Genomic DNA, 14,284 nt, shown 5'->3' with positions numbered 1-14,284 from the left:
AAGTTGGTGTTTCTCAGAAAGAGCAGTATCTGAGCTTTCCAAAATGTAAGGTTTGTGTTATTTCATGCTAGTTTACGTAATGTAGGGGAGGATATAGTACCCCATACCCCAACCCATTTTTCGCCATTTTTCGCGGTACATGCAAATAAAAAATCAGCCCAGACAGGTAGTGCATCCCAAAATATCCAATGTTAACATCTTTTTTCTAGTTCAGCTGATCCTAAAGAACAAAAAAATACCCATGTATTAGGTTTATGGGGCTGCACGATGGGCCCCTCCAGTCAACGGACTAACTTGGCTTTCAATGAATTGCATCAAATTGGTCTGCGTTAGTTGCCAACAAATTTTGAGCATGTACGTGTTGATCAAATTACTGAATTTTCTTTCAGCATCGTTATTTATGACCTTAAGTTAAGGGAGTACGCGCTTTGAAACCGACTGACGTAAACTTTTGCTCAAACTTTCCCCATGGAAACGCTAAACCGCTTTCATTTAAAATCCAGAGCAAAATTAATCAGGGGTCACATTGCAAATTTTGTTACTATAGAAATTAATTGTCTGATATTTATCGACATTTAAAATTCAAAATCGCCGTCATCCCTGTGTTGACTCTCTTGGGAAAACTCTGAAATTAAATGCAATTTTATTCACTCCTAGAGCTTCAAAACGAGCCCACACAAGCATTAGACCGCAGAAGTGTTGCAGAAAAGTGAGTGTGCAATGATGGTAATTTTGATGAGACACTCGCCTTTAGCTTAGGTATATAAAAATATAGAGCACCGTCTCTTGTGGTATTGCCCCTAGAACTGATATCTATAGTGTCAAATCCACGCCGAAATTACTACTATTTTACTATTTTGGAGCGAGACTTTCTGTTTGTCTTTCTACTTTCTCTTTTACATTCTACAACTCGACCTGTTACTTCATCACTTCACAGTTTCGCGATTCAACATTATATTGCTCAGTTCAACATTCAGTGTTTCTCTCCTTTTTATTCTTCTAAATTTCATTTTTACAATCTAACATAACAAATTCCCCTTTTTTCTTGTCGAAATGCCATGTTGTACTCGTCTTGAAGCTTGAGTCTTTAGCAAAGGAGAATAAAGACATTGGGGAAAAAATCACAGTTCATGCACTGAACATATAACCATAGGTTACTTGTAATATAAAAACTTGGCTACAAATTATGTAAGCTATGATGATGATGATGATTATGATGATGATGATGATGATGGTGGTGGTGGTGGTGGTGGTGATGATGATGATGATGATGATGGTGGTGGTGGTGGTGGTGGTGGTGGTGGTGGTGGAGGTGACGATGACGGTAATGATGGTGGTGGTGGTGAAGTTGAAATTGTTATGGTGATAGGTGGCGATGCCTGTTGTTACAGAGTAATAGTGATGATGGTGTCAGTGAATTTCACTTCTTCTCTACATTTAATTGATGATTTACCCCTCTTTTCTAGTTTATAAAACGAAAGGGACAAAGATTTGGCGAGTCATACTGTCTCCCACAAGGTTTGACTTGATGCGAGAGTGAGAGCGAGGTCTCCGTGGCGCAACGGATAGCGCGTCGGACTTCTAGCAGGCAATCAGACATTCGGAGGCTGTGGGTTCGAATCCCACCGGAGACGTCTCTTTTACCGAGTCGAGTACGGAGTTAAAGGAGAAGTTTTGTTGTCTGAAGGTGCCGCTTTTTCAAGCCATTGATCATGACTGTGTTCCCTTCCATGGTCAGTGCAAAAAGTTACAATCACTTGTAATGTTTATCATTGATATGTATAATTTGCCCCTTCCACACACCTGTTATCGTTTCAATCACATTCCCTGTGTGTCGAAAGACCGCGTTTCAATGTAATACGACCATTAATGCTGACATCTTGCTCGTGTGGAAGGGTTTCAGAGAAACTGGTTTTATTAAGCATAGACCCCGAAAGGGTCTATGGATAAAGGGACTGAATTACATTATGCGAATATTTGCACGCTATAACATTTGCATGCTGATCAAAGTGTTTTAGTAGTTACAGCTTGGTCACAAATATAAATTTCCCATCACACAAATTTAAAAATTTGGCTATGGCCTCGGTTGCAAATATTTCAGTTTAAATATTCATCACTCTGGTTTTACAGTTCCTGAAATGCTGTATGAAGTCTTATAGTTTCCCGCAAGAATACCATTCTCTGTCCACTTTTGGTTGCAAGGATTTATATGACTTTATTCCTCTCCTTGTCGAGAAATTATTTCCCCGGTTGAGCAGCATATGGGAGAATTAAACTGCAATCGTATACAGACTGCTTTTAATTTTAATTCACTATTTATATATGGAACAATAACATTTTAAATGATACCACTGGCATATCAACCAGTCCCCGCTATGTCCAAGGTCAAGCTTTGTCGTGCAACACTTTGAAAAATCAAAATGCGCTTGCGCGGCGTTACGTAATCATTTCGACCCATTTTGCAGTTGTTGGTGGTGGTGGTGGTCGTGTTCGGTAAGTCGGTATCTTTCCTTCACTGCACGCACTGTCCGCGATAAGTAAGTAACAATCGCCTTCCAAGTTCATCGGTTGCACACATTGAAAACGCCAATATCTGAGAAAGTGTACGTTTTGTTGCTGTGATCACTCTGTAGCTAAGCGCGCCTGACGGGTATGCCGCACCGCGCAGTTAGTGATCGCGCCGGAGAAAGCATTCAGGCAAGGTTTGTCACCATACCGACCATTTACTGCCATTGTTTTCGGTGCATAGCGGTAGCATCGTCTGACAAATCCTATGCACTTGTTGGACCTGCCAAGTTGAAATCTCCAAACGATCTACCAAATATCCGGCGAATCGTGTGCTCTAGCGCTGCATGGCAGGGCTGTGTGTTACCGGCGTTATATGGCCTCCAACCGTATAACGCCGGTATAAACACACAGCCCTGCTTCGCAGAGCTACGTGTGCTCCTGCCTTCTGTCCCCACCCAAGGATTGCGGTATGTTACGATGTCTTTTAACACAGGCTCTAGAGTCAATGCAGGCGAACCGCTAGCCGCCACTGATACAATTGTATCAGTTGCGGCTAGCGGTTCGCCTGCATTGACTCTAGAGCCTGTGTCTTTTAATATACTTATGTTATCGTAGCATGGAGGTAAGCCAGAAGCTTCCACTTCCTAGCTGCAATTATTGTAGCTCTCGGGTCGTGTACCGGCTTCTTCCGTCGTGTTGGCTGTCAACGCCGGCAAACAGCCACCTCGACAGAAGAACCCAGCAAGCATATATCTCCAAGTGCTACCATTATTCACGGAGTGACGGTGCATTATTTCAGCTATATACCATGCTTGTATAGACCATACAAAAATAGACCCTCTCGGCTCTCGCACTATATCGTCTATTAAAACTACACCGAGACCAGTGGACGAAACCACAGTTCCTCCTGTTGAAGCCCATGAATCCTAAAATATCAACTGCACGGCTTACTTGACAGGAAAACAGCGTGATCCTCAAATCTACCCGTTTCTCTGTACAATAGAGCCACCCCTCTGTTCTGTCTATGATTATAGACAGTACAGAGGGGCCTCCTCTACAGTCTACGTACGCCGTCCCTCCACAGATGCCATGATGAAGCCGATGGCGTAATGGAAAAGCAAGCTGTAGGCAGTCGGACATGCAAACTTTACTGACATCTTTCAATTTAGAAATGCAAGAATCATGCTATGCAAACCCGTTCGGGATCATGAATATTAAAGGAAGATGTTATTCGCACCGCAGCGGTGCGGATAAAGAATTTATATTTCTTATTCGCACCGCAGCGGTGATTTGAAAATATTTTATTTTTCAGAAAAGTAACTAATTACATCACGTTACTGTATCTCGTCACAGATGAATCGTAAATATTTCCGGTAGGTCATAATGTGATACTTATTCAGTGCTTCACACTCACGGACCAGGGAAACGAGTGCTATACCCTCGCTTAGCTCATTATACCATAGGCCCAGCAGCTCTAGGGTACATGCGCACTACATTTGATAGGAAAAACAATGAACACGATGAAGGGGAGATAAATCCATAACGTGAGGTTTAATTAAATTTTGGAAACCTTCAAAACAGAATTACGTCACTAACATGGCAAACACGTTACTCGCGACGAATTTGTCAAAGTTTTAGATGTACGCTGAGCTCTTTTCGTAATTGTTATTTCGTATATTTGCAAAAAGTCCATCATTCTGACGAGAAAGATCCATGAAAGAAGTACGAATCGATCAGGTTTTGAGCTATACACATATGTAGCCTGGCATCTGCGTGAGTCGTGCATGAACATTTTGGACGTTGTCGCGTCCATAGCGTCACGTGCGTGAGTTCTCCGCCGAGCGTGCGGTGAAAATCGATCCATTTTACAGAAACGTACAACCGCAGGAAAGCAAAACTGATCATATATTGTCAATGACGTGGTTTTAAAACACCGTGGGATAAAGTGAACTCGTGATGTTCCTGCCGCCAAACATTTCCGACCGAGTGGATCATTGAAGTCATGGTAGGCAAGTGATATATTTGGCAATTCTAGCAACTTCCATAGGCTACAGTTAGTTAGTACCTTTCCCGCATTTAAAGTACTCTCAGTGAAAAACAAAACAGCCAAATCTGGAGAAGGCCAGTCTCAATATAGTCTATGTAGGCAAGGTCAGTCCGAGACCGAAAGATCTTTCTCTCGAGGGCGGTCTCTACGCTCCCCCTCTTACGGGGGATGGAGGTTTGGGGGATGGGGTGTAGAGCGCCCTCGCGCGACGAATCTTTCAGTCTAGGTCACTCTACAAAAGTGACCTCGATGTAGGTTAGTCTCATTAGCATCGATACCTGTCCTAAAATGTTTATGACTTCCGGAAACAACTCTTCCAGGAATGTGGAAATTGGTACTCTGTTGTCGCCGATATACTGATTGAAAGTATTGAAATAACTTCAGTTGTCAAACTATCCGACAGTAACTTAAAGCTACGGCAATAGAGACGGTCGCACAAAGTAGTTGCAGTATTTCGTAACAAAACACTTACTGATCATGCAATAAAAACTATAAACCTCCTCTCACGCGACTCCAAGTAATAGACTCCGATGATGGTCTCGCTGTTAAGAAAATAGCCGACACCGTTTAGGTCTATGTTGTGTCCTGAAGCAAATTAAAAAAAATAATATTCGTCAGCTGAAACCTTCGATGTGTTTTCCGTTGTTTCTGTTTTGATTGCAAAATACAGTTTCTTGTTCTGCTGCAAACATGTCAACTTGAAAAATCGCCAGTTGTTCAATATGCCAACACATTTCAATACATATGTACTATTGGTGAAAGAAAAAGTATTCGTAGGGAGCATAATAGGGGAGAAGTAGGGAGAATGTATCAAAGATATAGCGATCTCCTGCTTCCAGTCTATTGCTATACATGAGATGAAACGTAATGAGGCGTTTACGCTAGGTTGTACCCGGTCGGATATCATATACCCCATATTGAACCCGCTGACCCTTAAGGTAGTTCGCAACTCGAAAATGAAAGACTTCAACTTTTGCTCAAGCAAATTTCCAGCCATTTATTTATAAAATCAAGAATAAAAATTGGAGTCACCGTGCAAATTTGGTACTAGAGAAGCAAATTACCCAATATTTACCGATATTTGTTGTATAGATCTCTATGAGGGAAAATTAAATTCCCGATTTTCAAAAAACTAACTCCACAAACTTTAAAGTGGGTCCCCTCAAGTGGTGGGCCAAAGAAATTTTGTGAAGGTTTGAGAGTTCGAATATTTGTCCAAATGCAAAGCAGTACATATATATATATATATATATATATATATATATATATATATATATATATATAATATATATATATATATATATATATATATTTCCAAAAATATATTTCCAAAACATAGGACCGTGTGCCCAAGGGTACCTACTTCGGGCAAATGGTCTCCTGCCTCGAGGGTACATAGTCCCTTGTTTTAGCTATAATGCTTTTACTTCACGCCTCTCTTACAGAGTTTTCATTCTAAATTTTTGAGTTCATACAAATGACAATCATATGCTTTATTTCCATATTAGACGAAAATCTGTTGAAAAAATAGAACGATTTTTATCATCTAATGGCGCATTGATATATTGAAATCACTGTTATGCGGTTTGTTGAAATTTTTTCGCATAATTTTGTAAAAAACAGTATTTTCCATGTAAAACATGTAATTTTATTATTTTTAAATTCCGATATGGTGAAGTTGAAAATAGTTCCGGTTCACTTTCAGTCACGTGATGTCTATGCGGCCCGTGACGTCATTGTCGAGTTACCATTGAAATCCTATGGAGCGCGCGACGTTCCATAAACGATGCATGCAATGAAAACGTTTTAGTCTGATGTCTACACTGCTCTCATGTGTTTGGAACTGTTAAACACATATTCATTTCCATTCCGACAGGGACAATGTTAGACGTGTTTGGGCAGCGAAACCATTGAGTCCACATTACCTTGTTAAAGTATTGTCGACATTTATCAAACTTTGCAAGCGTGACACATCTCTGAAAGGCCATATTATTATTTTAATTTTGTAAAATACTTTTAATTTCACTGATTATTGTATTGACAACCGCTTGTCCTATGTTACCAGGCTTGTTGTGATGAAGTACCACACATCCCGGAAACACGCGACGGACACGACGTAATGGCGCTCTAGCTGCAAGGATGTTTACTTTCATAGGCATATCCGTCCAGCTAAGATTGAAAAAGAAACTGCTTAGATTTGCAGAAATGTTAGTTTTTACAATTCACAATGTAAGTTAGACCTTATACCACCTATAACTTGCATGCTTTTCTCACAATCAACAACAGGACAGCAGGCCTTGAACTCCCAAGACCTGAAAGCGCCCTCATGCCATGGAGCTTGAAGAAGTTGAAATAGACGCAGAGCCCGCTGGGTTTCCTAAAGGTACACGCGCCCGTGAAACCTCCGAGTGCCTGCTGGGTGCAGACAGCGATGACGTCAGCCTGAAACAGTCAAAACCAAAGAACGATGTGCTCTATACATTGGCAATGTACTTGACCTTCTTCGGCCAGGTAAATATCGAAGTGCTCACCTAACGCATATTTGAACTTAGTACAGGTGTCTGCTTTGGGAGAGAACTTAAAGCAGAGAAATGTTAAAAACGTGCATAGCAGTATTAGGCAAAAAAAAAATTGTGCTGTTCCAATAACATGGTTTTCAAAAATAGGGTAGGTAGGCCAGCAGGAATTTTTGTTTTTCCAAAATATTTTTTTATTTTTAAATATGCATTTTTCAGAGGTTCAGGGCGGCCAAACACTGGCCACAACATTTCCAGAAAAATGTATCATACATATAAAAGAAAAAAGCTATAAGAGACATCGTCGTTCAAGCGAAAATCAAATGCTAAGAAACGAACGCGTGATTTTACGGGTTTTTTCTTTCTTTCTTTCTTTCTTTCTTTTTTTTTCCTTTAGGGTCGGCAGGCAAAAAAATACGGTAGGTCGGGTTATCGGAAAAGCACAATTTTTTTGTTCGGCCTTACAGAAATATTTCAAAGTAAAGACGCACAGGGTTCACGCCAATGGCGATCATCAAATCGTCTAATGATCGTTAAAAGACGTGACTGAAACTTTCGGCTTCGGATATCTATAGTTTCTGAAATTCTGATTCAAATAATTGAGGTACTAGCCAGGGTTCCATGTTCAAACTATTTTGCGATAGATACTGGGTAGGTAGGCAGTCCTGTTGATATGTATATTCTACATGTATAGGTAGATAGATTGATTTTAAACATGTTTGTCTCTATATTTCGTAAAACGTCAGCAACAAACATGTTCACGTTACGTTCTTTGTATCAAAGTTTTCACCGCCTTCCAATTTGTATCGAGCTACCATGGGATGATATCTGAAAGATTAGGATATGTTCACAAGGCTTTCATATTTGTCCACCAAGTGCGATGAAAGAGAGCCAATAGAAAGTACATCGGTATGTTGGTGCAGTTGCGTGCATTACATAGGAATTGCATTATTCTCATCTATAAGCTTAACTTGGTACGCTATTGCACTTTCCAGGGACTCACAGCGGGTGTTATAGGACCATCCCTACCGGACATGCAACTCCAAGTCTCGGCGTCTCTGAAGTGGATCTCGCTTGTATTCAGCGCCCGCAGCATTGGCAACATGGCCGGTACTTTGCTCGCCGGACCGACGTACGACAGGGTGGAAGCACCCATAATCCTTTGCTTGTCACTGATTTTGATGTCGCTGTCTTGTATCGCAATATCAAAGGCCAATGTGATAGCACTTCTAATGACTGCAATGTGTATCTTAGGTGTGGCAACGGGATTCAGTGATACTGGTAGGTATTAATTATACAGACATACAGACATAAATACATACATACATACATACATACATACATACATACATACATACATACTTACATACACACACACATATATACATACATGAATTTCAAGTGCAATCTCATTCGACCAGATGATGGTTGTGATGAGTGAAAAATGAGTGATGGAAAGCAGTTGCGAGAGAACATTTCACTAAATGTGATATTTATTATTGAAGACTAGGGCAAACTGGGACGTTTTCCGAGATATTCCGATACAGTAACAGTATGTGTTTATTGCACCAGCGAATATTAATTAGATCAGGTGTTCATTTGCTCGATATTTTTTCATCAGTCTGGCACTGCTCACCAACACATAACACATCTGTCTCTCAGGGTTTTGTGTTCCCTCCTCTGTCTCTCCTTAGGTTGCAATATATTTTGTCTCAGAATCTGGAAGAAGGATTCACATCCCTACATGCAGGGTCTTCACTTCGCCTTCGCCTTTGGTGCCACTGTGTCTCCGCTCCTGGTGTCGCCTTTCGTATCGCCCGTCGCCGAGTCGCACCCCAACCATACATCCCATCTCGCCGGCAGCGGACCCTCGATGAACGTCACCTCGGTACACTTTCGAAGTGGATTTGCCGAAAATTTCTCAGGTTCGACTCTCCGGGGAGAAGAAAACCAACAAACGCTCGTTACAATCCAACCGGACTTGCGCGCGCCCAGGGGCTTGAATGACCAGAATTCGAGCAGCAGTTACGGACTTGTTGTCGCTGACGACACCGGGTTGTCGTCTGCGCCAGACATATTAGACGACCAATCCCGAGGACTGCTGTGGATTCCGTACGGCATTATTTCGGCTTACATCTTCATGGTGTCAATGATGTTTCTATGGTTACACTGTCGATTCGTCGGCAACACAAACTTGGTAAAGAAGATCAAAAAGGTCGACAAAAATGGACTTGAAAGCAAGGAGGCCGTTGTTTCAGGACGTAGGCCTTTACGTATCGTTTTAATAGTTTTGTTGTCTGCCTTCTTTTTCTTTTATGCTCCACATGAAGCCGTTTACGGAGGTTTTATTTACATGTACGCCGTCGAAGGAAGCCAGGGATTCTCGACACAGATGGCTTCGTACCTTAATTCCGCCTTTTGGGGCACCTTCGCCGCCACTCGGGGCCTCGCGATATGCTTTGCGACCCGTTTGGCGCCAAAAGCGATGTTGACGATAAACGTGGTGGGAATGTGCTCGGCAAGCGCCCTCCTCGCTATTTTCGCCAACGACAATGTGGCGGCTCTGTGGACTGGAACTATTTTGCTGGGCGCTTCCATGGCGTCCTTGTATCCGTCGGGGCTGGCATGGGCGGAAGGTTACATCGACACGTCTGGATCCTTAACGGCCGTTCTTCTTTTCGTCACGTCGGCGTCGATGATGGCGCTGCCCTGGGTAGCGGGGATCTTGTTCGAATCTGTTGGACTTACTTCAATGATGTACTTTATTCTCACAGCCTCCGGTGCAACTGCCCTCGTATTTCTCGCGATGCAAATCGTGGCATTGAGATACGGGAAGAAATAAACTGACGATCACTTTCTTTATCTGTAGCACGGTCTCAGTAAAATGCCCGTGCCCGTACAAATTTGAAAGGAAGTTTAAAACTGAGGAACCAAGCCACTTTTCAAAATCGTCACGCTCAAAAGTGTGTGATCACTCTTTCACAATTGGTAAAATCTAGTGTTTACACGAACTCTGAACACTTTTTCAACATATGTTCAATTGATACTTATGTAATGATTGACAGCTTGAAACAAAATAAATTTTGTGAATAGTAAAATTTGGTAGTTTTCAACTGCCGTGTGATGTCACGGAGTTATAACGCGTTCCCCGGAGATTCAAAATTTTTTTTCAGCACCTGGCATGAAGGTTGACATACCAAGCCACCATACGTCACACATTGACACAACGGTTATATGCGTCAAAAAAGGTCCCAGAGATGCGCCCTGAAACTATCGCCCAATCTCCCGTCCTGCTTTGCCTATAATTAGTAAAAGTCCGGAGAAGATTGTTAATAAACAGGTCATGATTTTGTTAGACGGGTATTGCCTGCTTGTTCAGCACCGATATGGCTTTCGCAGAGAACAAAGTGCACAGCTATCGCTCCAAAAATTCATGAATAATTAAATTTAGCAAATTGATCGATCACTTGATCGAGTTCACGAAGGCATTTGGTCCTATAGATCCTAATATACTCCTATCAGAACTCCAACATTGTATGATTTGCAGACGATTTGAATAATTAGTTACAATATGTATTTGCAGACGAAGCAAAGTCTTAACTTTGACCGACTCTGCTCCTCCAAATGTGCAGAAATGATTTACAGAATTCCTCCAATTATTTTGACTTCAGCTTATTTGCAGATGACTCAAACGTTTTTTTTTACACTTTCCAAGCAGAAACAACTGATGTAGATCTACAATTGGTTGATCGTCATTTGAGGGAATACACGTTGGTATGATGCTAATATATGTCGACCACAAATATTTCCAAAACAAGTAATATTATATTATATATTATTGCCTGAATACATGGGTTTATATGCCCGAGAGCAGGTGACAATTTGCCCGACGGCAGGAGGGCAAATTGTCTCTTGCTGCGAGAGCACATAAACCCATGTATTCAGGCAATAATATTTTTATTACATGCCTCTTCACAGTTACTGCTATGACATTTAGTTACATGCAGGGCATTTTCACACAATTTTACCTTATCGACCAGCAGCAAACAGATTTTAATGAAAGTCAAAATAGCGTCTATTTTGTCGTTGAAAACGTCGAAAGGCTTCACTGGACCTGGTAACCATGCATGAAAACCGGTCAGTACATTGTTCACCGGCCCGTTAACATCCCGGATGTTCCTATTCAAATCAATGCACTGATTTGCACTCACATCGAGGCATGTAATAAGAGGCTTTACACGCACCATTTCTTGGAGTGATAATCGATAAATGCATTACGTGGAAATCAAACATCACTGAATTAATAAATGTATACGGATAAAAGTTGGAATAATTTTTAAATGAGGAACTTATGAAAACATGTTATAATATTATAATATAAAAACTTTCACTTTAGCATTACCATATTTTTTCATAATGAAAACTTTCATTTTACTTAATATAATATATGGCCTGCAAGTCTGGGGTAGTTCGTTCGTACTTTAACTCTATTCACATTGCTCAAAAATGAGAGCCAACATTTCGTTAATTTTTAATGTATCTGTACGACCTCTCGATTACAATTCCTCGGTGGGAGGCGGTGAACCGGGAATACAGCGACGTGCCATACTAGAGACACCTTGGAAATAGCATCCATTCAACATAAATTGGAATATTTTTGAAGATGCCACACAAAAATATGAACGTCTCCGGTGGGATTCGAACCCACAGCCTCCGAATGTCATGTCACATCACATCAACTAGAAGTCCGACGCGCTATCCGTTGCGCCACGGAGACTTCGCTGTTTCCTGTCACTACAAAATATTGTTTTATAAAATGTGAATAGCTTCAGAGTCTGTACTTTTCATTTTGTGAACGTGAAAACGGAATTAACTGCTAAAATGTAGCTCGAGCAACGTAAGTCTCTCCAAGGGAAGAGCAGGCAAAAATTTATATTTAGTTACCGATATGTGTATAATTTAGACTTAACCATAAATAAATCGTAATGAGCCTATCTACCACAAAGTAACGATATAATCTGTGTCAAGTACGACTTCGCCGCAACGAATGCTAATATTTTGAGCTTGCTTGGATAGCCATTAGCATACATTACAGTCTCATGCACGTATATGATAGGCTCATTAGAATATATTATCATCTCATTAGCATGTATCCAAAGTATATGGCAAAAGTTGTTTTTCACCCTCGCTAGCTGTTGTTGTTCCCCCTGTGAGCGACGTTGCATGACGATGTCTGTGCTAGACAACCCTTTCATCATGTTTCAGGGTACCTGACAATTCACTAAACTCACAAATACTGAGAGAGTAATAAAATATTATTGTTATGATCAGAATGCGTTTCTCATCTTTAAATTGTATCATTTGAATTACAGGTCAAGTTGTTAAAATATTTACCATATTCCGTCTCTGTATCATGATGTTTTCTGCCAAAGGGATGTTCCTTTTATCGAATTAATTTCAGCATTGAGAAAATATACTATTGGCCCTTCATAATGGACACCTTGTGCAATTTTGTGAGGATTCTTTTGAAATGTTTTTGCTGTGCGTTTCTCATGAGTCATCAGATGTTTCAACGATAGGCAGTTGCTCCACTATGGTACAAGCAATGTTACTGATGTAAAATATCTTCAATTATTCTGGACTAAAATTCGTAAGCTTACAATAACATTTTGACTTTACAACCGCTGCGGAATAGACAAATTGAATACTATGCATCTCGAGAAAGCTTGTAAAAAGTAGAACAGAAAGTCTTTTTAACAGGCAAAACTTAATCATAGGGAATTGAATTGCATTGATACTCAGAGCAGATCTCGAGAAAAGCGCCCTCAAACCATACCCCGTTTTACTTTGTTTTTACAAATTCTTTTAAGTTGCCTTACAGGGCCCAATGCCAAGTTTGCCAATTTTTATTCCGCACCCCCCCCCCCCCCCCCCCAATTCCTCGTTTCTGAGCTAGTTAACGCAAAGAAATGCATGGGAAATATTTTGTAACTTGGTAATCTTTTCCGTTTAAGGTAGAACGCGCCTCGGGGACAGATGTTCGGACCCTCAAACTTTGACATTTATTTTCTGATCTACCAATTGTGGGGGTTCATTTTAAAGCCCTTGGTGTAAGAAACTTTTCACCGGCTTAGTTTTTCGAAAACCAAAAGTGTTGTATCTCTCCATAGAGTTAACACAGGGATGGCGGCCATTTTGTATTTCAAATATCGGTAAACCTTGAGAAATTTGTGTCTCTGGTACCAAAATTAGCACGGTGACCCCGATTTTTGTTTTTGATTTTGAATGAGAATGGTTGAAAGATTCCTTGAGGAAAGTTTGAGCAAAACTTTAAGTCTTTTACTTTGAAGGCGCATACAAGTTTAAAGGGCTCGTGTTACAAGCAATCCGCTGCAGGCGTCTGATTTCAGCAAGATTTCGCTTCATTAGTTGTAAAACTGATTGCCGACAACAAAACTGCGTCTCCGGTGGGATTCGAACCCACAGCCTCCGAATAACTAGCCCTTTAGAAGTCCGACGCGCTATCCGTTGCGCCACGGAGACCTCGACGCCAATATAAAGGAAACGATCATTGTATAGGTGCATGCGCCCCAGTATCAACCACGAATTAAATTTACTTTGTAATTATACGCATACTTGTTCGACTTTATCGATGATTAAAAAAAATTGTTACCTCGTTTTAACTGTACTACGGTATGAACAGTTAGATCTCTGTAATTTTGTTTTACGGTACAAAACACATTTATAGCCAAGACGGAGTCAGCTTGGACTCTCTGTTGTGCCGCGCAACAAAGTAAACGCATTCACTGACGTTTTTACAGACAGAACACCCCAAACTAAACGCCATCAAACAATCGCACAAATCAAACAAAAGATTCAATTTGTATCCTTTTTGTAACAAATAATTGTGTGTGCAGAATTTCTCTACAGACGGATTAATTGGAAACACACTGAAAACATTCATCATTCTGGACAGCGAGATATACATGTATACTGCAGACTGTAAAATGAAATGACAGAAAAACCGAACCGTCTTTCTAGGGTTACGTGGTTCGTTCTCAGGAAAAGTACCTATTTCCCAGGAAAAACTACATGGTCAAATAGCCAACTTTGCGATAAAAGCCGAGGCAATCACCAGGCGTAATTTCCATTACTGCGCGAAGGACAGCATATTGTTTATTGTCCTCAAACAAATGCCTGAATATCGGTCTTT

At 40.8% G+C, this 14,284-nt stretch overlaps 1 protein-coding gene and 3 non-coding genes across 6 annotated transcripts; 2 read left to right on the top strand and 2 right to left on the bottom strand.

Moving 5' to 3' along the window:
- The first annotated feature begins 1,547 nt into the window (after nucleotides 1-1,547).
- On the top strand, nucleotides 1,548-1,634 carry Trnar-ucu (transfer RNA arginine (anticodon UCU)). Its single transcript is given in 2 exon segments — nucleotides 1,548-1,584; nucleotides 1,599-1,634. It is a non-coding gene; the product is annotated as a tRNA-Arg (tRNA).
- Nucleotides 1,635-2,465: 831 nt separating this feature from the next.
- LOC139114130 (sodium-dependent glucose transporter 1A-like) lies at nucleotides 2,466-12,404 on the top strand. Of its 3 annotated transcripts, none has more exons than XM_070675660.1 (4): nucleotides 2,466-2,493; nucleotides 6,842-7,066; nucleotides 8,067-8,352; nucleotides 8,766-12,404. In XM_070675660.1, exons 2-4 carry the CDS (start codon nucleotides 6,887-6,889, stop codon nucleotides 9,911-9,913), a joined length of 1,614 nt encoding a protein of 537 aa, XP_070531761.1. In that variant the 5' UTR covers nucleotides 2,466-2,493; nucleotides 6,842-6,886; the 3' UTR covers nucleotides 9,914-12,404. The 3 variants fall into 3 exon arrangements, with proteins under 3 accessions (XP_070531761.1, XP_070531760.1, XP_070531762.1); XM_070675659.1 differs by lacking the exon at nucleotides 2,466-2,493 and adding an exon at nucleotides 2,525-2,975; XM_070675661.1 differs by lacking the exon at nucleotides 2,466-2,493 and adding an exon at nucleotides 7,469-7,490 and having other exon boundaries at nucleotides 6,928-7,066.
- On the bottom strand, nucleotides 11,755-11,848 carry Trnar-ucu (transfer RNA arginine (anticodon UCU)). Its single transcript has 2 exons — nucleotides 11,812-11,848; nucleotides 11,755-11,790 (listed from the first exon to the last, which is right to left on the bottom strand). It is a non-coding gene; the product is annotated as a tRNA-Arg (tRNA).
- Nucleotides 12,405-13,530: 1,126 nt separating the features above from the next.
- On the bottom strand, nucleotides 13,531-13,614 carry Trnar-ucu (transfer RNA arginine (anticodon UCU)). Its single transcript is given in 2 exon segments — nucleotides 13,531-13,566; nucleotides 13,578-13,614. It is a non-coding gene; the product is annotated as a tRNA-Arg (tRNA).
- Between the last annotated feature and the right edge of the window lie 670 nt (nucleotides 13,615-14,284).

The sequence above is a fragment of the Ptychodera flava genome, chromosome 16, assembly GCF_041260155.1.
Source record: "Ptychodera flava strain L36383 chromosome 16, AS_Pfla_20210202, whole genome shotgun sequence".
In the NCBI taxonomy this organism is placed as follows: domain Eukaryota; kingdom Metazoa; phylum Hemichordata; class Enteropneusta; family Ptychoderidae; genus Ptychodera; species Ptychodera flava.
The sequence above is the reverse complement of the archived record's forward strand: the minus strand, read 5'-3'. Positions and strand labels throughout refer to the sequence as shown.